The sequence below is a fragment of the Mercenaria mercenaria genome, chromosome 3, assembly GCF_021730395.1.
Source record: "Mercenaria mercenaria strain notata chromosome 3, MADL_Memer_1, whole genome shotgun sequence".
NCBI lineage: Eukaryota > Metazoa > Mollusca > Bivalvia > Venerida > Veneridae > Mercenaria > Mercenaria mercenaria.
In genome coordinates this window covers 63,906,922-63,930,837 of record NC_069363.1, presented here as the reverse complement: position 1 = coordinate 63,930,837, position 23,916 = coordinate 63,906,922, and the positions used below count along the sequence as shown (strand labels likewise).

At 33.3% G+C, this 23,916-nt stretch overlaps 1 protein-coding gene across 1 annotated transcript; it reads right to left on the bottom strand.

Moving 5' to 3' along the window:
* Positions 1–1,977: 1,977 nt before the first annotated feature.
* LOC123524529 (membrane progestin receptor beta-like) lies at positions 1,978–17,429 on the bottom strand. Its single transcript, XM_045302785.2, has 2 exons — positions 17,342–17,429; positions 1,978–12,722 (listed from the first exon to the last, which is right to left on the bottom strand). Exon 2 carries the CDS (start codon positions 12,717–12,719, stop codon positions 11,676–11,678), a length of 1,044 nt encoding a protein of 347 aa, XP_045158720.1. The 5' UTR covers positions 12,720–12,722; positions 17,342–17,429; the 3' UTR covers positions 1,978–11,675.
* Positions 17,430–23,916: the final 6,487 nt, after the last annotated feature.

Sequence of the window (23,916 nt, the reverse complement as noted above, 5' to 3'; positions counted from 1 at the left end):
TTTTTTATATCCAAGATGACCCTGTATATCAAATATTCGTCCGGGATTTTACAGAGGCAATCACTCTGATTAAGTTTCATAATGTTTGGGTGAAAATCGTGACATCTAGCGTGTTGAAAGTAAAATTGTTGACGGCGCACGATGAAAAACGGCGACATAAGACAGACACATATGACATAACCCGTGTTGGTTTCGGTCCTTTGGGAGCTCGGTGTCTTTTCAATGTATATGTACAACAGAAATCCACATAATGTGGTGCTAGAGGTTGTTAAGGGTCCTCACATTTCATTATTTCTCAGCAGTCGACTTAATCAAACAAATTACACGAGCTGCCGCAGGAGACAGGGCGCTCGATTATTTCGATGCTGGACAGTAAAATTTGGCACATCAGGGGAAGCTGGAAATGTCACTGGAGTGTTTAATGACTCCTATGAGGATGAAGACTTTGGACAATAGTTAAAGCCTGTGCCAACTAATGTATTAAGTAATAACAGAGATAAAGGTAAAGTGTACAAAAACATTAACTAAGTCCATGTATAAAAGGGGGTGCATAATTTATGGAAATGTTTGCAAATGTAATACGGCATATCATATCATGTGGCTAATAAAGTCGAACAACTATTTAAAACCTGTGATAGAAACAAAAAGCATCTCAACTTGAACCTGAAATTCTAAGTAGAAGTGGGGCATAATTCATAATATATTGGTGCCAGAGTTATGGACCATGTGTCATATGATGTAGGTGATGATGTAGAACAAACTCTTTACGTTTGAATCAAATTCATTTGGTAACAACAGAGGTATGGTGAAAAAGCATTAAAATTAAACTGAAATTCAAAGTGAAAAAGGGAATATATAATTCATGAAATATTTGCACAAGTTATGGACCTTGTGTCATTTGATGATGACGATGATGTTGGAGAACTATTTTAAGTTTGAATCAAATCCATAAAGTAATAACAAAGATATAGTAATTCAAGAAATACTGGTGCAAGATTTATGGCCTTTGTGTCATATGATGTGTTTGAAGCAAACAGAGATACAGTGAAAGTGCATCAAAATTTAAACCCGATATTTTAGATAAAAAGGGGGATAATTCATAAAATACTTGTGTCAGAGTTATGGCCCTTGTGTCCTAACATTATACTGTCTCTTAGTAACATGTGAAACAAGTTTGAATCAAATACCTTCTGTAACAACAGAGATATATTGAAAATGCATCAAAATTTACCTAAAATTCTATGTAAAAAGGGGACATAATTCATAACAAATTGGTTCAAAGTATACCAAATGGGTGATATGTGAAACATAATTGATACCGAGGGATGAAGTGTACACTAGAAAAAGGGATATCTGAAATTGGTGCCAGAGGTATGTACCTTGTGCCATATGATATGGATGATGATGAGGAATAACTCTAGCAAGTCCATCAAGTAATTACAGAGATAAAGAGAGTGCATCTGAACTTTAACCTTGATGTGCATGCGGAATGGATTTCGCTATGAAAATCTCATGTTTCACTTAAACATTAGAATAATTAACTGATGAGGATTGTAGGGTACGTTCTGTGTAAACCAAAAATATGTTTAAAGTCGCTCTAGTTACTAAGTAAACACCTAGTTTTTTGCAATTTTGATTAAGCCATGTCCGTAACTTGCAAGTATTTAACTTCATAGATTACACCTCCTTATCTCCATAGAGCGCAGGTGTACGGATCGCAGGGTCGTGAGTTTGATCCCCAGGTGGAGCATATGTTCTCTGTGACGATATGATAAAAGACAGTATGTTTGAAATTCATTTGTCCTCCACATGATTCATGTGGAGAAGTTGGTAGTTACATGCAGAGAACAGGTTTGTACTGGTACAGAATCCAGGAACACTGGTTAGGTTAACTGCCAGCAGTTACAATTGAAAAACAGCATTAAACCTAAAGAAACAAACAAACAAATATACTTAAAGGCAGGGACAATAAACACATTTAATTGTTCTGTGTTTTATTTCACAATAACAGATCACACATATCTATTTTCAATATACAACGATATACAACAGTAGTTCAAAAGTTTCAACAAGTAAAAATGTAGAAAATTAACATTTTGTAATTATTATAAAAAGAAAGATCATTTTTATAAAATAACTTCAAGTTTAAATAAATAAGAAATAAAAAAAATCATATTGCATTCAACAGAAACAAATAATATGAGCTGTGCCATGAGAAAACCAACATAGTGGCTTTGCAACCAGCATGGATCCAGACCAGCCTGCGCATCCGCGCAGTCTGGTCAGGATCCATGCTGTTTGCTAGTAGTTTCTCCAATTCCAATAGGCTTTAAAAGCGAACAGCATGGAGCCTGACCAGACTGCGCAGATGCGCAGGCTGGTCTGGATCCATGCTGGTCGCAAACCCACTATGTTGGTTTTCTCATGGCACGGCTCATATATAGGTATATATCTCGCAGATCTTTTATGTTCAACTGGAGATGTAGTCTTTCACAACAAATACTAAATTACTGACGTAACTTTCATTGAAAAAACAACAGTCATTTCATTTTTTTACAACATAGAAGTCATGATGGTGTTCCCTGAAAAATAAGTTTCAAAAACACTGGAAATCAAATAAATCTGGATTTCTATAAAATACTGTAACAAAGAGAGCGGTGGTCTAGCGGATAATTGCCCGCCGCTCAATCCTGGGGGTCGTGGGTTCGAGCCCCACTGGGGTCATGACCAATACTTCTCATATGACACCAGTACTGGTTTTTCCAGGAAGCAGACTCGAGAGTGGCTACAATAAGCTTGAAGCTTTCATCACAATCGAGCTAAAACAAATTAGTATAAACTAAAATGTGGAGAAATATGACATATTGTTGCCAAATATTTAAACGTTCACCATGCATGTTGGAACAGCTCCAGTCAAAGACATCTCTTTTGAGTTCATTAAATGTGATAAATTAATCACCTATAACAGGACTAATATTTTTATCATACCGGAACACTAAGCATTCATGTGATGAACAGATAAATGCACCTTTGCTGTAGGGAGGAAATTACAAAATTAGATTGTTTTTGATAAAAACATTTTAGGCAATAAAATGCAATTATGAGTGATAATAAATACCTCACATAAATCAAAAGATCAGTTTCTTGTCCTCTTTTTTGTAAAATCACTGTGTGATCAATAAATATCAAACTCATGATTCAGATATTTATTAAACATTACAAAGCATATTTTGAATATACTGCTCACTGTTTAAAGTGCTAAACAAAAAGTCGCGCATTTGATTAAGAATACAAAGTAAAAGTGTTTAAACTAGAATAGAGTTTGATACTTTTCACATGTTGATATGAAAACTTCAAAGGAAATCAACTAATTTGTATAAATATACCAGTTGATAAAAATGACTTATGTTACTCATTTTCCTGATTTTGTATAAATTCTTAATCAAATTCATTTGCTTATATTACACTACTTTCCTAATAAGTAGCATCAATTACATTTATATTCAAAACACCTAAAGCTGCTTTAAATTTCCTTCTTATATCCTTCAAGACATTTTTTTCTGATTATTTAACACTATACACACTTTCCTATCAACAGGCCGTTCCGCACTTAGGGCAATTTAAAGGCAATTTTAAACAAACACTAGGGCTAAAATAAGAAATTTGTTACAATTTCTTAGATATTTTCAGGCTAAAATTAAGAAATTTTTACTGTAAAATATAGACCTTCTGTCATCCAGTCACAGCCAATAACACACTGAACTCATGGAACCACTGGTCAGTTGTCTATAACTGGATAAAACTGCTTGCACTGAAGATCTAATAAAACCACATTTAAACATATTTAGCATTATGTACTTCCCAAACTTCAATTTTATATTGAAAGACTGGAATTTAGGGGAAAAAAGTATGGCATTTTTAGGAATTTGCTCTGATTTTTCATTTTTTCTAGCAATTTTAGCCAAATTTTAGGGATGCTGGACAGTCTGTATCAAATTTAGACTTTACATTATGTTGTATTATTATTATATTCTATTATTATATTAATATACAGTCAATTAATATACTCCTTAATTATTAAGTGTCAAAAGCCATATTCAGTTCACTAGAACCAATCGTTTTTAAAACACCAGGTATGCAGAGTGGACAACTTACTAACACACAAAATTATCCAGTCAAGAGGTAATAACTCTGCTTTAATTTCTTCCATTTGAACCAAGGCAAAACCTGATCAGAAAATGCTCGTTATATATATAAACATAAAAATTCAATCACTGTGACAAGGTGTGAATAGACCAGCAGACAGAGACATAATATCAAACATCCAGTTTTTTTAAACAAGCATGTAACATGCTAATAAGGCAGTCTTAAAGACAGCTATATCCCCCGCCACTGTTATGGATAGTGAAAGGGTTGATGGTATTGGGACGCATTGACGTTGTTAAGTATATTTTATAGTCCTCAAACCTTTGACCTTGAGTTTTGACCTTGACCTTGAGCCAACATGGCAGATTCATGAGTTCTGCACATCGTCTTGATGAGGTGATCATTTGACCCAAGTTTCATGAAAATCCTTTTAGGGGTTTAGGAGATACAGAGCCAACAAAAATGGAAGGCTCAAACCTTTGACCTGGAGTTGTGACCTTGAACTTGAGCTGAAATGGCTGACTCATGAGTTCTGCACATCGTCTTGATGAAATGATCATTTGACCGAAGTTTCATGAAAATCCTTCAAGGGGTTTAAGTTATATGGAGCAGACACAATTGTTACGGACGGACGTACAGACGGAAGGACGGCCGGACAGAGGGAGACCATTCCTATACAGTAACCCCCCACCACTCATGGCGGGGGATTAACAAATTAATCAGTTTTAATCTATCAAAATCTGAATCACAATTCAGATCAAGTATATCTGCTAGAACTGCTTATATTGTTTTGATTCAGTTATACAGAGACATTCGGGACATTTTTGATTAACAAATAACAAAAAAATAACAAAACCAGCAATATTATTTATACAGCAGCAATATAAATCAACATATCAGCCTTTTAATGTAAGTTCTATGCATATCTGTTTAACAAGGGTTCTGTAAATCGGGACAATATACGCCCACAGGTCACCTCATGATGCCAAAGACTTGTGTGGAGTTTGAAAGCATTCAACAAGGTAGTTTTCTGAGAAACCTGTTTACATGTAAAACTTTGACAAAAAATTTTAAGTCAGAAGTGGTATGCATAATAGCTATAAAACATGTCATCTGATAATGTGAAGTTTGAAAGCATTTGGCCTACTGCTGAACTTTCTTTGATGCAGACATCCACAGGATGGTGACAACAAAAGCTTTATCTAAAAAATTTCAAATAGAAAATGCATCAGACTAACTCAAACGTGTATTTTAAAAGCCTTTGTTAATGACCTAACAGTATCCTTTTTATACTTTTACGGTATGGACAGTGTTTGTCACAAACAATAAATATATTAATTACACACACACATCTGAATACACTATATTATATAAATTAAAACATTCTGGCTCAGCCAGACTGTAGTAATGAAACATATATAACAAACAAATATATAACAAACAAATAAAAACAAAATGTTAAAATAGGTGAGAAAAATAAATAATTAAATCTGATTAGAAAAAACAAAATCAGCAAAATTATGATCTAAATTCGACAGCAATATTATTGGCAAGTGACACAAATGATGTCAGGAGAGCATATAAAACATTTTCAATAACAACAACTTATAATATACAATATATCTTTTTTCCTCTACCAATCAGTGCTTCACATTCATACCATGTGACTGTCCAGTATGTTTCCATTCTGAATACAACAGATTCTTTATTGGATGTTGTGACAACTTTGATTAAAATCTCAAACTGTTAATGGTTGAAGTCATTCACAATTAAAAATATTGGCACGAATATCAACATCAATGAATGATTTGACGTGATATTTCTGTACATTTTTAAAAGACGGAATCGTGTCCATCTGATTATTTCACCTCTATACATCACCTCTCGTCAAAAAATGATGAGCTTAACAACATCTGTAAACAAGAGATCACAGAGTGATCTTGGCGCCCACCAATGTGCCATTTTTGAGTGTTCCAAATTTCAAGACTTATTGACTAGCTCAAGGTCAAATTTCATTTCCGTACACAACACAAATCTATGCATGTGGTCCAAATTTGAAGCCTGTACCTTCAAAAATGTGAAAGTAGGTCACCAGGTCAATGTCAAGGTCAAAGTTTGTTTCGGTACACTTAACTATGCATGTGGTCCTAAATTTGAAGCCTGTAGCTACAGAAATGTGAAAGTAGGTCACTAGGTCAATCTTAAGGTCAAAGTTCATTTTGGTACACAAAACTATGCAAGTTGTCCAAATTTGAAGGCTGTAGCTTGAGAAATGTAAAAGTAGGTCACTAGGTCAAAATCAAGGTCAAATTTTACTTCGTAATACAAAACTATGCATGTGGTCCAAATTTGAAGCCTGTACCTTCAAAAATGTGAAATAGGTCACTAGGTCAATGTAAAGGTCAAAGTTTGTTTCGGTACACAAAACTATGCATGTGGTCCAAATTTGAAGGCTGTAGCTTGAGAAATGTAAAAGTAGGTCACTGGGTCAAAATCAAGGTCAAATTTTATTTCGGAATACAAAACTATGCAAGTGGTCCAAATTTGAAGCCTGTACCTTAAAAATGTGAAAGTAGGTCACTAGGTCAATGTAAAGGTCAAAGGTCATTTCAGTACACAAAACTATGCAAGTGGTCCAAATTTGAAGGCTGTAGCTTGAGAAATGTAAAAGTAGGTCACTAGGTCAAAATCAAGGTCAAATTTTATTTCAGAATACAAAACTATGCATGTAGTCCAAATTTGAAGCCTGTACCTTCAAAAATGTGAAAGTAGGTCACTAGGTCAATGTCAAGGTCAAAGTTTTTTTCGGTACACAAAACTATGCATGTAGTCCAAATTTGAAGGCTGTAGCTTGAGAAATGTGAAAGTAGGTCACCAGGTCAAAATCAATGTCAAATTTCATTTTGAAACACGAAACTATGCATATGGTCCAAATTTGATGCCTGTACCTTCAAAAATGTGAAAGTAGGTCACTAGGTCAAAATAAAGGTCGAAGTTTTTTCCAGTGCACAAAATTATGCATGTGGTCCAAATTTGAAGGCTGTAGCTACAGAAATGTGAAAGTAGGTCACTAGGTCAAAATCAAGGTCAACTCATGTCAAAGTTCATCTTGCCACTCAAAAATATACATGTGGTCCAAGTTTGAATGTTGTAGTTACTGACAAGAACATTTTTCCCTATATAAGTCTATATGAACCATGTGACCCCCGGGGCAGGGCCATATTTAACCCTAGGAGGGTAATTTGAACAAACTTGGTAGAGAACTACTAGATGATGCTACATTACAAGCATCAAAGCCCTAGGCTTTGTGGTTTGGACAAGAAGATTTTCAAAGTTTTTCCCTATATAAATCTATATAAATTATAGAAATAAACAAAGGGCCATAACTCACTCATAAATTGTTGAACCAGTCTGATTTTCAGGGGGACACAACTAGGGTACCAATACATCATTCTGACAAAGTTTGGTTAAAATCCCCCCAGTAGTTTCCGAGGAGATGCGATAACGAGAAATTGTTAACGGACGGACGGACCACGGACGCAGAGTGATTTTAATAGCCCACCATCTGATGATGGTGGGCTAAAAAATCTACAAGATATGAAGTTAAAAATTTTGATTGAATATCCTTCTCTTGAAAGATCATTATAAACAACAATCATCTTTGACATATGGTGCCTGAGTTAACAGTTCAACTGACCTGACAATACATGTATATAGACACAATGGAATTACTAAACAGTTTCAGCATATTCTGAATACAACAAACACCTGTTTAAGTGCATCAATATTTTACGGAGTAAAAAAAGCAACACATTTATAAATTCAAGAGGGCCTTAAAGGCCATAAGTCGCATCTCGACCTTGATCTTCTGACCTTGAGTCTAGCAAAGTTTGGTGAAGATCCATATAGTGACTCACTAGAAAAAGGCATTTGAAGGTTTCCTTTTTTTTGGCTATAGTGGCCTAAAAAGCAGGCTAGTAGAAAAATCTGAACAATGTAGAGAGATGCTTCTCACCAAGTTTAGGGCACATCTATGAAGCAGTTCATGAAATGATGTAATTTCAAGGTTAAAAGTCAGTTCAAGTTTCTGTCTACCTTTAGCTCTAGTAGACACTTAGAACAGTCATGTGAACCATTTCAGTAAACTTGAAAAAGGTTCATATAATGCTGAAGACAAAAGTTTTATAAAGGTCTATCAAGCAGTTCATGCGAATAAAGTTTTTTCTATTTTTAGCTCTTGCAGTCCCTAAATACAGTCGAGTGGAACCTTTGGAAAAAACTTCAGAGGTACATGCCAAATAACGTTTGTTGTAATTCTGATCAGCAGTTTCAGTAGTAAATGCTTATGTTGACAATTTCATGCAGGATGTCAGAAAAGTGTTGACCTACACCAGACCATCCACCTATACTAATAGCTCATCCTGAACTTTTCATCCAAATGAGCTAAAAACTGTCATAAAACATGCATCTGTTTAGGTACATCAATCTGGAAATTCACTGAGATCAATAAAGTAAGTTTCTACAGCAAAAACATTGGTCCATGCAACTTATCACATAACTTATTCATTTCTTTGGCAACATATGTTTACTATTTCTTTCATATTTCAATATTTACTTTATCTACTGATATCTATGTAGTATGTTCCACTGGCACATGGTCTTCAAGGGAAAACTTAACCTTTACCCTGCTATATTTCTAAAATGGACTGGTCCATCATTCAATTCGGGCATTACCACGTATTATTCAAAGGGGTGTTCACTGAAAATTTACTGACTGAATAGTGAACAGTGCAGGCTGATCTTGGTCTGCACTGGTCGCAAAGACAGAATTATTTGCCGCCAGCAAGCTAAAGGTATAAAACATTTAATTTAGTGATCAAAATGCAAAGCTGCCTTCATAAATGGAGTGCCCAAACATACAACTCAAGGTCATGTTTAGCATCTGTATCTACAGACACAACAACAAGGAAATGATAACAACAAATAATATGGCCTCATAAAAGTAAATGAAACATTTTCACAGGACTTATCATAACTTAGATTAAATTTTGATTTTCAATATTATGAATACCTGACTGGTAAAACACCAATGTACCACTAATCAATTCAACTTTGAAACATGAATACAAAAGTTTTTTTATCTACATAGTAGCAAACATGAAAACAGAACAAGAGGGTCATGATGACCCTATATCGCTCACCTGTTAAACTTAGCCTTGGAATCATCAAGATAAACATTCTGACCAAGTTTCATGAAGACAGGGTCATAAATGTGGCCTCGAGGGTGTTAACAAGCTTTTCCTTTGATTCGACCTGGTGACCTAGTTTTTGACCCCACATGACCCAGTTCAAACTTGTTCTAGTGATCATCAAGATAAACATTCTGTGCAAGTTTGTATCAAATCAAAGCATAAATGAAACCTCTATATGGCTGAACGGGCCAAAACAGAAAATTTTGCGCCTTTCAGGGGCAGTAACTGTAGAACCCATGATGGAATCTAGCCGGTTTTCGAAAGGAACCGAGATCTTATTCTGACTCAAGTCGTGTGCAAATGTAGTTAAAATCGAATGTAAAATGTCACTTCTATCATGTTCACGAGGTAAAAATTAACAAAGTTTGGCTTTTTCAGGGGTCAATCTGGGGCCGTAACTCCGGAACCTATGACTGGATCTTAAGGATTCCTCATGGAATCCAAGATCTATCGTTGTTAAAGATATTTTGCAAGTTTGTATCAAATCAAACCATAAATGAAGTCTCTATATGGCTGCAAAAGCCAAAATAGCAAATTTTAGCCATTTAAGGGGCCATTACTCTGGAACCCATGAAGGATCTGGCCAGCTTTCGAAAGGAACCGAGATATTATGCCAGTACAAGTTGTGTGCAAGTTTAATTAAAATTGATTGCAAAATGTGGTCTCTATCGTGTTCACAAGAAATTATGAACGGACGACGGTTGGACGATCATAAAAGCTCACCTTGTCACTACGTGACAGGTGAGCTAAAAAACAATGTGTACATAAAGTTTTTCTAAAAATAATGATAAAAAATTGCTATATAAATGAGAAATGAGTAAATGAAAAATTCAAATATATTAATTTATGATACTAGAAAAATTACATCATATCCTGTGCATAAAAACTTGCACTTTGCTTATTCTCTTTCTAATATATATAATATCAATTCAGTGTTGTTTTTTTCTTTTTGCTATTTTTTTACAGCCGGATATAGGCTGTTTCCCCTAGTCTATAATATCTCCTAAAATTGTTGTATTTTCCTTTAAAAGTCATATTTTCCCCTTGGAATTTAAATGAAACCTTCCGTAATATGCGTAGTGAATAATTTTACGAAAGTCTGTGTTTATATATTTTTCAACCCCTATTACCCCCATTTTACTTCAAATCTATGTCTTGCAACTGATTATAACATAACACTGTTTCTCATCAGGTACCAAATTCGTAAGTACATTGATATCAGTATATCAGTTCTTACAAATTGGTACTTTGTGTGTTATCTTGAAATTCTAATGACTAGTTTTCATATTTGGAATTCCCCTTTTTGACATGTATTGAGCTATATTTTCACCAACAGAAAGTATTGTTTTGAAAAATTGAAGAAAAAAAAAGTCACTGCAAATAAACTAATAGCTAGATAATACAAGAGAAACTGGTTGCCATATAGTAACTGTCTCCTTTATATATATATAAACAAATAATTGATTATGTTATCCTGTTTATAAAAGTTTCCAGGATATTCTGAATAATATCAGTTAAAACAGATGTCAATCAATAAAATGAACCTGTCAGAAACATCAACAACAATAACATGTGTAATATTTGAGAGATCTATGTAAGAAACATCAGATCTATGGTGGGTAAATTAACAAAACTTTACAGTACACAAATATATCTGTTTCTTAGAAACCTGCCAAAAATGGAATTCATTAGGTTGATGCACAGTGATATTCAAATGTTAAAAAACATTTTCTGCAATACAACATGATTGTGGATTTCTTAATGAAATAATTTAAAGCAGCTTGTTAACACTTTTTACGCAAAAATACTTTTCTCTCAAAAAATCGGTAAAATTGGAGTGCTGTGAAACTGAAAGTGACCAGTAGTACTAACTTATTGACATATATGGACTTTGCAAGACATCCTAATAAATTACCAAAGATATTGTGCAGCAGGGAATAAACTGTTGTAAAGCTTTTGAAATTATGGAGAAAATCAACATTTTTCGTGCTTATTTTACCAATCTCTTACACTAATTTTCACTCACTTTATCACTTTTCAGTGTCGTATATACATACATTCTATGTCAAACTTGGTGGAAATAAACATGCTGAATAAGCTCACCTCATCTGTGGGGCAAGTACTTTTAAACCTTTCAATTTAAAAAATTTATGATATTTTCCTACAGCTTCACAATTAATTAATTTCAATATAAAATATTTTCTATCAGTTTTAAGAAACAACTTAAGAATCTAACATTTAAATGAGTGCAAACATTAAACATAATGTTACATGTAGTTATTTCAGCTCTCCGTTCTTTTCTTTGGCAGATTCTCTCTGAATTCTTTCCTTTGCTTTATTGTAGAAAATATAAATAACAAAAGCGTTGACTGTGAGCGCTAAGAACACAGCCCCAAATGTATTCCAAACAGTAGGTGTATCCTCAAACATCTTGATGCTCTCTAAATGTTCGTGTATATCTGTGTACATGCCATCAATCTGCTTTAAGTTCATGAACATTATACAAACATGAAATATCTGATGACTATGGAAGAGGAAATCAAACTTCCCTGGAAAGAACCGTTGAGGTATATCAGATCCAAAAAAGAAACCCGACGTAAAAAACCAGATCATTTGTATTGTATGGTCCTCGAGACTCTGATCCCAGCGTACTGCACCATCAGTGGGACGTTCTTGCCGAACATAGTACAAATACATTCTATGTACAATAGGTATAATCAGCCAGCAATATATGGACAGGACGGAAGACAGCTGCCAGATCTTTCGGGTAAATGGGTATGGGCGAGAATATTTCGTTTTTGAATAACTGCAAAACAAACACACCATGATGGACAGTAACACTGCCACTGGCACAGCACTTTTGTAAAGTAGTGTGTTGACTAGCGCAGGATGTGTACAGTAGAAGTAATGTATGATTGTACTTCCTAGTCCATAAATACCGATGCCAGCATAATCAACGAAAAAGCATGAGTAGTGTAATATTTCCGACTTATTGTGAAAGGTATGTGCTGCAAAACTGCAAAAATACATCAAAATCATAGTGATGGAACCAGCCAACATTGGATACATCCACGGGTCATTGTAAGCATTGAACTCGTAAGAAATTTTGTAGATCCTCCCCATGGCTACTACACATCCAATTAAGTGTGTCCATGCATTCATGCACTCGTTGTGTCGCTGAAACAGGCTAAGCAAGTAATAATGCCATGGCTGGTGTATCGGTCGGAAGCCGGTCTCCACATGAGGCTCATGGAATACGACTGGAATGTCTGCCTTTGTTCTTGTTGGTGGCAGCCTCTTGATAACTTTATGAATTGGCATTTCCTGAAATAAAAGGAAAACATTGACATGATGTAAGAGAAAATACAAGAAGTATGTCACTGTGTAAAGTGTCAGATAAAGTAGAGATGGTACCTAAGGCTACATATTCAATGACAACAACAACAAATCAAGTGCAAAACTGAAGCGCATATCACTTTTTACACACTAGCAATATTTTAACATAGCACTGTGTAGTAAATACGAGAACTTTTGACAGCGACATCGGCTTTGTTGTTTTTGTGGATAGCTAAAGAAAGGTGATTGTCATTTCTTTTTAACTTACACAACCATTTTATTTATACTAAAGAACATCTGCATTATATTAACAGAAGTTTCTGTAACTGCAGATTCCGCAAGGTAAATGCTGTTCTGCACACCTCGGTCAATATGCAAATGAGGTACATTTGTAAACACAAGGTGCGTGTCATAAAAAGTGAAATGACTTCTTTTGGCACAGTTTTTGGTATGGTTCTGGTGTGACTATGAGATAGAATATACATTTTTATATCTCTCTGTTTTAACTGGTACATTTTAAGGCCTTGATTATTCTTGGCAAACGAATTTTGTAAAATGTTGAGGGATTTAATGTCGTAAAATTCATATAGTCTGTTTTATTTTTTCTCACAAATATTGCTTTCTTTCCTATGATCATACCACACCTGTAAATTATCGGCAGTAATAAATATAACAAGAGGGCCATGATGGCCCTATATCGCTCACCTGTTATCATTGCACTTGAGGAAAAGAAGGTCCTCAGAAAAAATGGTCCAAAGGACAGGAACAACAAAGGGAAGAAATTAAACCAAAAAGAAAAAACAATTTCTTACAAGGTATAGATATGTCAAAATACACCTAAAAATTGGAGGTACCATCCATGTTGTACCACAGAAAAGTGGTCTCGGTTTTTCCTTACGGCCAATAATAAAAAAGTTACTAAAAATAAGCTATTTATAGTAACGTAAAAGGGAAGTAATTAAAAAAAAACAAATATTGTAAGTGAACAAAAGAAGGATCTGCCAAATAAATCTGTTGACATAAATGAAATTTCAGATCAGTATCTTCATTAGTTATGGAGATATATCCATTTTAATTTGAAATAAAGGGAGGTAATTTGACATAAAATCAGTCCATAGTTACCTACCCGGATTGTCTCAGTCCAACTAATAGCAATAATGAAATTTCAAATAAGTCCTATAAGTACTTACTGATATAAATCCATTTTGATTACAATCAGGGGAGGTAATCAGATATAAAATAACTCTGGAACCTATGATTGGATCTGATTTGTCATGGAATCAAAGATTCATTGTTGTTGAAGATATTTTGGAAGTGTGTATCAAATAAAACCATAATTGAAGTCTCTATATGGCTGCAAAAGCCAAAATAGCCAATTTTGGACCTTTAAGGGGCCATAACTCTGGAACCCATGATGGAATCTGGCCAGCTGAAGAAAGGAAGCAAGATCTTGTGGTGATACAAGTTGTGTGCAAGTTTGGTTAAAATCAAATCATAAATGAAGCCGCTATTGTGCAGACAAGGTCAAAACAGCTAATTTTGGCCCTTTCAGGGACCATAACTCTGGAACCCATTATGGGATCTGGCCGGTTCTTATGGTGACACAAGTTTTGTGCAAGTCTGATTAAATTCAAATCATAAAAGAAGCTGCTATTGTGCAGACAAGGTCAAAATAGCTAATTCTGGCCTTTTCAGGGGCCATCACTCTGGAACCCATAATGGAATCTGGCCAGTTCAAGAAAGGAACCGTGATCTTATGGTGATACAAGTTGTGTGCAAGTTTGGTTAAAATAAAATCATAAATGAAGCTGCTATTGTGCAGACAAGGTCAAAATAGCTAATTCTGGCCCTTTCAGGGGCCATAACTCTTGAACCCATAAAGGAATCTGGCCAGTTCAACAAATGAACCAAGATCTTATGGTGATACAAGTTGTGTGCCAGTTTGGTAAAAATCAAATCATAAATAAAGCTGATATTGTGCAGACAAGGTCAAAATAGCTAATTTTGGCCCATTGAGGGGCCATAACTCTGGAACCCATAATGGGATCTGGCCAGTTCAAGAAAGAAACCGTGATCTTATGGTGATACAAGTTGTGTGCAAGTTTGGTTAAAATAAAATCATAAATGAAACCACTATCGTGCAGACAAGAAATTGTTGACGCACGCACGGACGGACGCACGGACTGACAACGGACGAAGGGTGATCACAAAAGCTCACCTTGTCACTATGTGACAGGTGAGCTAATAAATTGCCTTTGAATAAATTTGTTTGAAAATGAAAGATAATGTTCAACTTTTCTGTTTGAATGATTATTCATAGATCTTGCATAAACTATATTTTTGGGAAACACATCCGAATCTATGCATACTTTGTTCACGTAACTAAATAGTCCTAGAAGAGTTTTCTGTCACTGGCTTCACTTTCCCTGGTTTTCCAAGTAGGACCAAATTTTTCGGATTAAATACTGCCTTTCAGCATGAAAAATGAAGTATGAAAGTTAAACCATAATATAATTGAGATACATGTACTTCGATATTAAGTTTTCAATAGAAAGTAATATCAGATGCAGTTTGATTTTTTAGGTACCATCTCTATATTAAGTGTAAAGTGTCAGATATAAATATCCATCCACAAAAGAAGTTACTGATTACACATAAAACAGAATTTGATGGGTGGCTGGACAAAAAATGTATCAATATTAAAAGTATTTACTACATGTACTTAAGCGTAAAAAAAAATTCCGGTATCTCGACCTACCCTAAATTTTTGGCCTGACCCTAAATGTTTCTATGGCCTTGGCGAATATTTTTTTCAACTTTTTAACAAAAAGTTGCAAAACTGCACTTTTATGCTTTAGACAGGGTCAATGATGTTAGAAATCAACTTACTGATGCTCTAAAGGCATAACCCCCTTATTTGTATTCATTTTTTTTACATAAAAATAATTTTCGAAGTCTCACTCAATAAAAAAAAAATTCCAAAAACAAATTTTATTCCAACCTACCTACCCTAAAAATTTTTAGCATGTTACCAGAAACAAAGAATTTTTTTTAGGCCTTACTACTTAAGCAAAGAGCACTGTAGTGCAGTGCAAAATATGCTTGAAGCACTTCTACTGACCACAAGTCTAAGAATTCTTAAGCTACAAAGCAGAAACTTAATTGGTAACATATCTTTCATATGACAGACGAGCATCATAGCATGTCCATCCAACCATTTTACATAACAGTTACCATGACCTTTAATTGATAAACCTCAAATCAAGGTATAAATCTGTACATCTGGAATTGGCTTCTAGTGGTATGGATTCATAGCCATACCCCTAGACAATTCTTTCCCAAATTTGTGGAAAGGAAGTGGCTATTCTTACGGTCCCGTAGGAATAGCCTCGCAGGCTATTCCTACGGCTCTCACGTAAGAATAGTGAAGATCCCGCAGGTGTCTATTCTTACAGCTCTCCCGTACGAATCATGAAAAGTCCGCAGGTGGTTATTCCTATGGCAGTTTTGTGTTACACATCGTACTGAATTAATTTGACAGATAAAATTTCACCCAACTTCTTTACTTTTCCGGTACTGTAAGGAAATCCAGAGAAGACAAAAAGGGAAGTGATTTCCCCTAGTATAACACATTTTATTACTTCTAATTGTTACATAAACAAACAATTTTAATACAACGAATTTATCGTAAGTGTAAAATACTTATTTAACTGAAATTTGTCTTCTAAATGATTGTTGGTTGTACAGATGTAGATGTAAATACTTACGTTATTAATATTGAAACACTAAAAATATTGACCAAGTATTTTCAACTAAACCAGTTAAGAGAATTATTGATCTATGTTTCGTGTATATACATGCAAATTTTTCACAACAGTTACCACTCTAAACATGTTTATTTCACATCAACTTGACATGTTTGCATCAGTTCAGACCTGACATTTTATTTGTAACACAATGACCAAATGTGATTACATGTACATGTCATTTCTGAAATTGTTTGAAAATATATCAGTTACTTCAGTACAATGTATTGTAATACAAAACTGCTGTAGGAATAGACATCTCCGGGCTTTTCATTATTCTTATGGGAGAGCCGTAGGAATAGCCTCGCATAATAGCTACTTCCTTGTGGAAAAAAGGTCTTATTTAAAGGCCCGTTAACTTTCACATTTGTCATTTTTTATTGTTTCGATTAAATTTATTGGAAAAACAGACCATGCATAGCAATGAAATAGATATGAATGTGTTTCTCTAGGCTACCATGGCAACAAAGTATAAAATCATAAAACAAAATTTTGTTCTGCTCTGACGAGTAATATGTAAGCTTTATAAGAATTGTTAACTGCCATATCTATACACGACTTGGATGACAGGTGTATAGCAATGTACATGTCACATCTGTCATAATAAGCTGATAACAAATAAAAAAGTGATGGTTTCTGTTATCGTTAGTACGAAAATATGTGGTACGAATGTCCAGGAGGAACAGGGAAATAATGAAAAAACAGGAATAAAGAGGCTATTTTTCGTCTGCATTCCTTGTGATGCATTATAAGAAGGAATTTTCCGTGAAAATTTTTCATCGTTCTCCTTATTACACTTACGTTGTTTCAATAATATCAAAATTTTCCCAAATATTTGGAAACCGGTCCTTCCTCCGAGCCTCCGGAAAAATTTCGTCCCCGGAAGGTAGTAAGAAGCGCTAAATTCCGTCCAGGTACCCTTTCGGCTATATACCAATAAAAGAAATTGTTCTTTGTTTCATATAAAATCCATCTACTTCTGTACAATTTTGATATAGTTTCAAGATTTTCACTCCGTCGTAGACCTATTTTCCATACATTTGCTTCAAGAAAACGAAAAGAAAAAGGGGGGTAGAATAGTATGCAGTGAAATGCAAGCCAACTGAACTCAGGTACCGTCATATTGCCGCATTTCAGAAAGCGGCCCGCAGAATAAACACCCTACTTTCGTTTTCAAGTAAACAACTCGAAAACATGCGAATATTAGCATGAAAAGTGTCTTGTTTTATGTAGAATTCATTCCATGAGTGAAATAAAGCCCATTTAGCCCCCGATTTACGCGCAAATGCGCGAAAAATGGAAAAAATAGGATCTATTTATTAGTGACTTCTTTCGACTACACCACGGAAGCACATTTTTGACCGAATTACTGCTATAAAACCTTTTACTTCTGGGGTATAAATTTTAAACATTCAAATTTTAAATTTGATGCAAGTTCTATATAAAATTAGCAATTTCTGAGGCCAACTTAAAAAAGCATTACTAGCCTTATGTTCTTAAGGATGTACGAGCGTTTTTTTAGGATATCCGCCATTTTGAAAAATGTTTCTTTGAATATTGCGGGACAGTATACTTTGCAGACAAGATCTGCAGACACTATACACTAAGAAGGATTTTGCAGACAACATAGGTAAAGAAGGGTATTGGATTTTGCAGACACTATATATAAAGAACAAAAGATGTGAATGTTATAAGGGATGGTTGAGTGAACTGATTATGGTTTTATTATGTCACTGATTTTGTATTATATTTAAAGACCAAGATTTAAATGAGAATTATGGTTTATAAAATATTAAAATTATTACAGTAGTTACAATTAAAAATAATAATATGAGATAATAATGATAAAAATCTAATAATAGTAGTAATTATTATAATTATCATCATTAGTTTTGTTCATTTATTTATTTATTTAATTAATTATTTATTAATTAATAGTTTTTCTCAGTAGTAACTGTTGTAAATAATTTTTGAATACTTTATAACCATAATTCTCATTTAAATTTTATTATTACTAATAGCTGAAATTAGTAATAAATACTATAAGGGTATAAGGCCATATAAGTGAGTTACTAACACTTTGACATACAAATGTATATTCAAATAAGACAAGAAAAGAAAATGTTTCTGGTTTCTTTTACTCTGATGTCATCTTTTTTAAACAATAGGATAAATTAACAAGCATAATAATATTTATATATTTATATGACAGTCATACAAAAAACATAATTCTACATGAAGAAATCATTATTCAGATATACATAACATAATATCACATACATAACTTTCTTAACATAACCCACAGTTAAAGTCTTGATCAAGTCTTGAAATGTCTGATGGTGCATTTACACAAAACTTATGATACCAACATAGACATTGATCACATTGGACCATATCAGCAATACATGCTGGCATATTACAAATGCAGTATTGTTCTACATCTACTACTCTTAAATTTTTTCTCCGCTGAATACTTAATGTCTTTTTTGTCAAAGGGAATTCTGATAATAATTATCATCATTATTTTTGTTCATTTATTTATTTATTTAATTAATTATTTATTAATTAATAGTTTTTCTCAGTAGTAACTGTTGTAAATAATTTTTGAATACTTTATAACCATAATTCTCATTTAAATTTTATTATTACTAATAGCTGAAATTAGTAATAAATACTATAAGGGTATAAGGCCATATAAGTGAGTTACTAACACTTTGACATACAAATGTATATTCAAATAAGACAAGAAAAGAAAATGTTTCTGGTTTCTTTTACTCTGATGTCATCTTTTTTAAACAATAGGATAAATTAACAAGCATAATAATATTTATATATTTATATGACAGTCATACAAAAAAACATAATTCTACATGAAGAAATCATTATTCAGATATACATAACATAATATCACATACGTAACTTTCTTAACATAACCCACAGTTAAAGTCTTGATCAAGTCTTGAAATGTCTGATGGTGCATTTACACAAAACTTATGATACCAACATAGACATTGATCACATTGGACCATATCAGCAATACATGCTGGCATATTACAAATGCAGTATTGTTCTACATCTACTACTCTTAAATTTTTTCTCCGCCGAATACTTAATGTCTTTTTTGTCAAAGGAAATTCTGTCATTTGTTTCTTTTCAAAACACTGTATCAAATGTCTTCGGAACATAGTTATATCGAAGATTAGATCAAAACAAAGAGATTTTCTTAGACAATAAGATGTAGCAAATGCTACTGCAAAAAAACACAATCAACAGAATTTGTTTGTTTCATTACACTAGGTAAATTAATATGTAAGGACTCATTACCAACTTTTAGTAACATCGATCTATCGGAAAATCGATAAATTTGCCTATATGAACAAAGAAGGAAAAAATCACTTAAACTTAAATAAAAAAAGTTTTATTTGGAAATCAAAAATTCGATACCCCACAAATTAAAGTTTAATTTATTCCGGATATTATGAATATTTATTTTAAAAAATATTTTAATATTTGGTTGGTCCTTTTTTACTTTAAATAGACCCACCTCAGTTCATATAGACTCTGTAGGAAACGGGTTAAAAAAAATGACTTTTTCAAATATAACAGATAAAATGAGATATTTTCCGCAAATAATCAAAAATTCGATACCCCTAAAAATGTAGAAAAATTATTCAGTTTTCGTTATGTGTAATTTGTTTTAAATTTGATAATGGTTTGTTTGGTCCTTTTTTGCATTTTAGTGTGTACAGTGAACATTTCTTTAAAAATCCGGCGTTTTCCGCCGTTATCCGTAAGTACTCGGAAGCTGTTACGGAAAATATTGTCGTCTGCTAGCCTGACTTTGTCGGTTCAAGTTGTTATAGCTCAAAGCCTATGAATTGTAGGCAACTTCACATTGACAAAAAAACTGAGATTGTAATAAGACAAATTAAAACAAATTAATTGTTTAACTCAGAAACGCCGAAACCTAGATCTGCTGTCGTTTAAAATAACGCTATGGAGGATTAAGTGTTCATTCGCATTTATAAAATATACAAATGCTTTTAATTTTCATCGCAAAAAAAGATACTTAAAGCAACAAATTCTCATGTGTTTCCGTAAAATATAGTCTGTCAGTAATTGAGTTTCAAAGCATTCTTAAGAAATATAGCGATAATTAATTTCCAGATACCTATATCACCTATATTATTTTTTGCCGCTTGTGACTTTTTTATTGCTGCGGCGGTCCGGGTCCGATCTCCAACGCGGTCATCTTTTTTTTCTTCATATGGGATTTCTTAAAATAATTTTGAAACAAAAAAAAAAAACATTTTCTATTATTCATAATATGACCAAACTTTAATTTGAAAGATAGCCTTGATGAACTGATAATTCTGCTTCTTTCCGAATCTCCTTTGTATATATTATTCTGTATTCTTAAATTAATGCATGTTTTTGGTACATTCTTAAGTCATTCGTTTAAAAAATTGCGATATCTATTATTTGTTTTAGTCCCAAGATTGCACACAATCACATCAAGCATAAAATAATTTAATTGTAACAAATATCTTAAAATTACCCTTTGACTTTTATTGTGTATTACAATATTGCCTAGGGGTTAACAGTATCCGTTCAGTGTTGTTTCAAGCCGGGTCATAAAAAATATGTTACCCCACTTACTACAAGTGGTAGGTATTTTTATGGTTTTATGGTTTTTGCGTTTTAATATATTTATTTCACTTTCTTCTGTCTTTATATAGTCTTTTCCTTTTCTTTCAGGAACTTTGTTTTTACGATTTTTACACTTATTTCATGAATCGTATGAGAGTACAAATTTAGAATTCACGTCGTTAATAGAGTTGTTCCGTAAACATTTACTGAGTAAAGATCTTGGCCCAAATTTCACGAAAAAACTTATTTATTCTAAAATTATAATTTAGTTAAGTCTGCTATTCTAAAATTGAGATATTGATTAAGTTATTGTTATTTAATGTTGATTTTTTTCTGTAACGATATATTTATAGTTAAAGTATACTATGGTAGTAGTATTTGTCAGCAGTACCTATTCAAGTCACGCAAATATGATATTTCTATTTAGGCACGATATAAGATGCATATATAATCCTTACCATGCTAAATTACAATAATAAACTTGTCAGTCTTTCAATTTGGACAGTACTATGAAAAGGGTGCATACCAAAAAGTTACTGGCTGAATGGCAGACAGTGCAGATGATTACCAGTCTGCGCATCCGTGCAGACTGATCATGATCTACACCGATCGCAAAGGAAGAACCAATCGTGTCCAGAATGGTAAGGGTTAAGTATTTCCTTTTAAAGGTATAAGTCTTATTTCTATACTTCTTTTTCTTTAAAGCGACTGGTCTCCAAATCGTTCGACAACAAAAATACTTTTTAGATATCTTGAAAAAAAGCTATATTTCTTATGAAGGCTTCAAAACTTAATTACTGACAAACTTTATGTTACGGAAATACATGAGAATTTGCTGTTTTACTACCTTTTACGATACAAATCGAAAAGCGTTAGTGATTTAGAATTTTGAAAATATTTTAGAAACAAAAGCTCATACTCTAATGTTCATAATATGTGAAAGAAAGCGCGTATAGAGGAAGTATATACGCTTTTTAAATATTTTAGATAACATGTTCATATTCATGAATATTTATTTTATTTACAGACAGTTTCTTGTGCGTAAATGTTTCTTTTCTGTAAATAGATATATGTTAGCATGATGTTTCATGTATTAAAAAGAAAGTAAATCTATGTGTTCGATGTATAAAATGTAACGATTTCTAAATATTTCAGATAACATATTCATATTCTTAAATATTACTTTTATTTGACAATTTATAAAGTATTATATAATTTTTCGATTTGTTCCGCCCGCCTGTAAATGCATCAGATAATGACCAAAGCTGTTAATTATCGATTTTTGCCACCGTGTTACTACAACAACAACGATTAGTACGGAAATCAACGAATGCGTCCGGTAGCGATGGTATTGGATTATTGGTTTTATTGATTTTTATGATAGGTAGATCTGCCCCGCTTTATCGGTTTAGAGATGTTACTAAAAGTTGGTAATGTTTCATCTCTACCATAGATTTGACACATTTGTATTTTCAGTCCATCAGGTATAATTCTGTCAACATTTCTATCATTACCTTAACTGTCCAACAAATACACTTTATTGTTGTGAAACATAGAAACAACCCAGTGATCTTTATGGGTGTGATGAATTTGACATGCTGGTGATTGTTTTACTGGATCAAGGGGGAATTTAGTCTTCCAGCGATTTTCTTTGTCACTAAATACCGGCACTTTTTCAGTTAATTGTAAACCATTACCAGAATTTCCCACTTGTTTTCTAAGAAGTTTGTTCACTGCTTCCATATGATGTGAATTTAATTTGCCCCCTTCTGTAATAGCGGATTTATCCTCCAATGTAAGCTGTAGGTCTTCAATCCACCATGTTGATGTTTCTTGTAATTCAGTGCTTTCGTCGCGACTAGATTCTAACTCAACTAAATCATTGTTCTCATTAATAATGGATAGGTCAGCGTCTAATTTTGGTATCTTAATATACTGTCTTCTTTCTTAAAATGTAGTTTTCGCTTCCTGTCACTGGATTTTGGAATGTTAGTATTTTTCAGAATTGATTTAGGTGTTTTTGGTGTACTGTTCACAACAGACTTTGGAGTGCTGGGCACTGAATCATCAAACAATGCCTTTTTTACATTTGTGTTGTGTTTCATTGTGTCGGCATGTTTCGAATTCATTGGTGTTTCATTTAAGTCACTTTTATTTACTGATTTCATAACTGAATCTGGCGCAGGAATTATTGTTGTCTCAAAGTCTGTATCACCCTTTCTTCCCTTTTTTGTTCCACATTTTTTCTGTTGTTTTGGGCGGCAATTTTTACGCAGTTGTGTTAAGTTATACACCTTTTTATCCTCTGGTATTGGCATTCCTTTTGCCATCATGGCTGCCAAAATATGATAGCATCTGCTGGTAGATGATTCTCGTCTCAATTTACTATCTTATCATGTTTATTATTAAACTATCATCATCTGGCATAATCATATTAATCATATAGGATATAATATTTTATCATTCTCAAATATTCGTCATTCTGATTCTCGTCATCATAAACATAAGATAAACATTGTTAAAAATTGTTGCAATTATATAAAAATTCTGAAATATTAAATTAATGACCTGACATTATTACGTATATTATTAGGTACTATAGTATGCAATATTTACCTTGGTGTGTGTAGATGAATAGTCTCACAGAGATGTTGAATATCTGCTACAATTTCTGATGGAGTCTTCCTCCCAATATCGTTTGCACCAATAACAATGACAACAACCTA

What these genes read in the sequence shown, in the direction of transcription:
- LOC123524529 (XM_045302785.2), bottom strand. Translation starts at nt 12,719, where the DNA reads ATGCCAATTCATAAAGTTATCAAGAGGCTGCCACCAACAAGAACAAAG.